The following is a 438-nucleotide window of genomic DNA, read 5'->3' as shown; positions in this document are numbered from 1 at the left end:
CTGATTTCCTGATTTCCCGATTTGCAAACATAGGTCCTATTCCTCCTGATGCTCCGCTTGAAAAATCCCGAGCACCCATCGCAGGCGTAAACCCCATAGTGTTTCCCGGAGCTGCGGTCCCCACACACTTTGCAAGGGATGTCTAAAATGCGACCTGAAAGCAGAGAAGGGAGAGAGGGAGAGAGCGAGCGCTCAGCAATCTGACCTCCGGAGGGATTAGCCCCAGAGCCGCAGTACAAGCAAATAATGAAGTGATTTTATAGCCAACTTTCTTTTCCTTGAGCAAGTGTCAGTTTTCTACAATGAGCATTATTCATGCCCCGCTACGTTTATTTGGATCTTCTATAATCGCCAAGACCCATTTTGGAAAGGAAGATTACAGCAGCGGGAGCAGCAGACTTGCCTGCTAGAAGCGGGGATGCGGAGGGGGGGGACTTA

General features: G+C 50.0%; 1 protein-coding gene across 1 annotated transcript in view; it reads right to left on the bottom strand.

Annotated features, from left to right (window-relative positions):
- The window catches only part of NR2E1 (nuclear receptor subfamily 2, group E, member 1), an 18,422-nt gene that overhangs the window by 10,932 nt on the left and 7,052 nt on the right, over nucleotides 1-438 (bottom strand). The window contains exon 2 of the mRNA XM_009326418.1: nucleotides 6-154. Within this exon, the coding sequence (XP_009324693.1) occupies nucleotides 6-154 (149 nt within the window). The remainder of the gene's footprint in view (nucleotides 1-5; nucleotides 155-438) is intronic.

Source organism: Pygoscelis adeliae, unplaced genomic scaffold (assembly GCF_000699105.1).
Source record: "Pygoscelis adeliae isolate BGI_AS28 unplaced genomic scaffold, ASM69910v1 Scaffold206, whole genome shotgun sequence".
Lineage (NCBI taxonomy): Eukaryota > Metazoa > Chordata > Aves > Sphenisciformes > Spheniscidae > Pygoscelis > Pygoscelis adeliae.
Note: the sequence above shows the minus strand (reverse complement) of the source record. Positions and strands in the feature narration are given on the sequence as shown.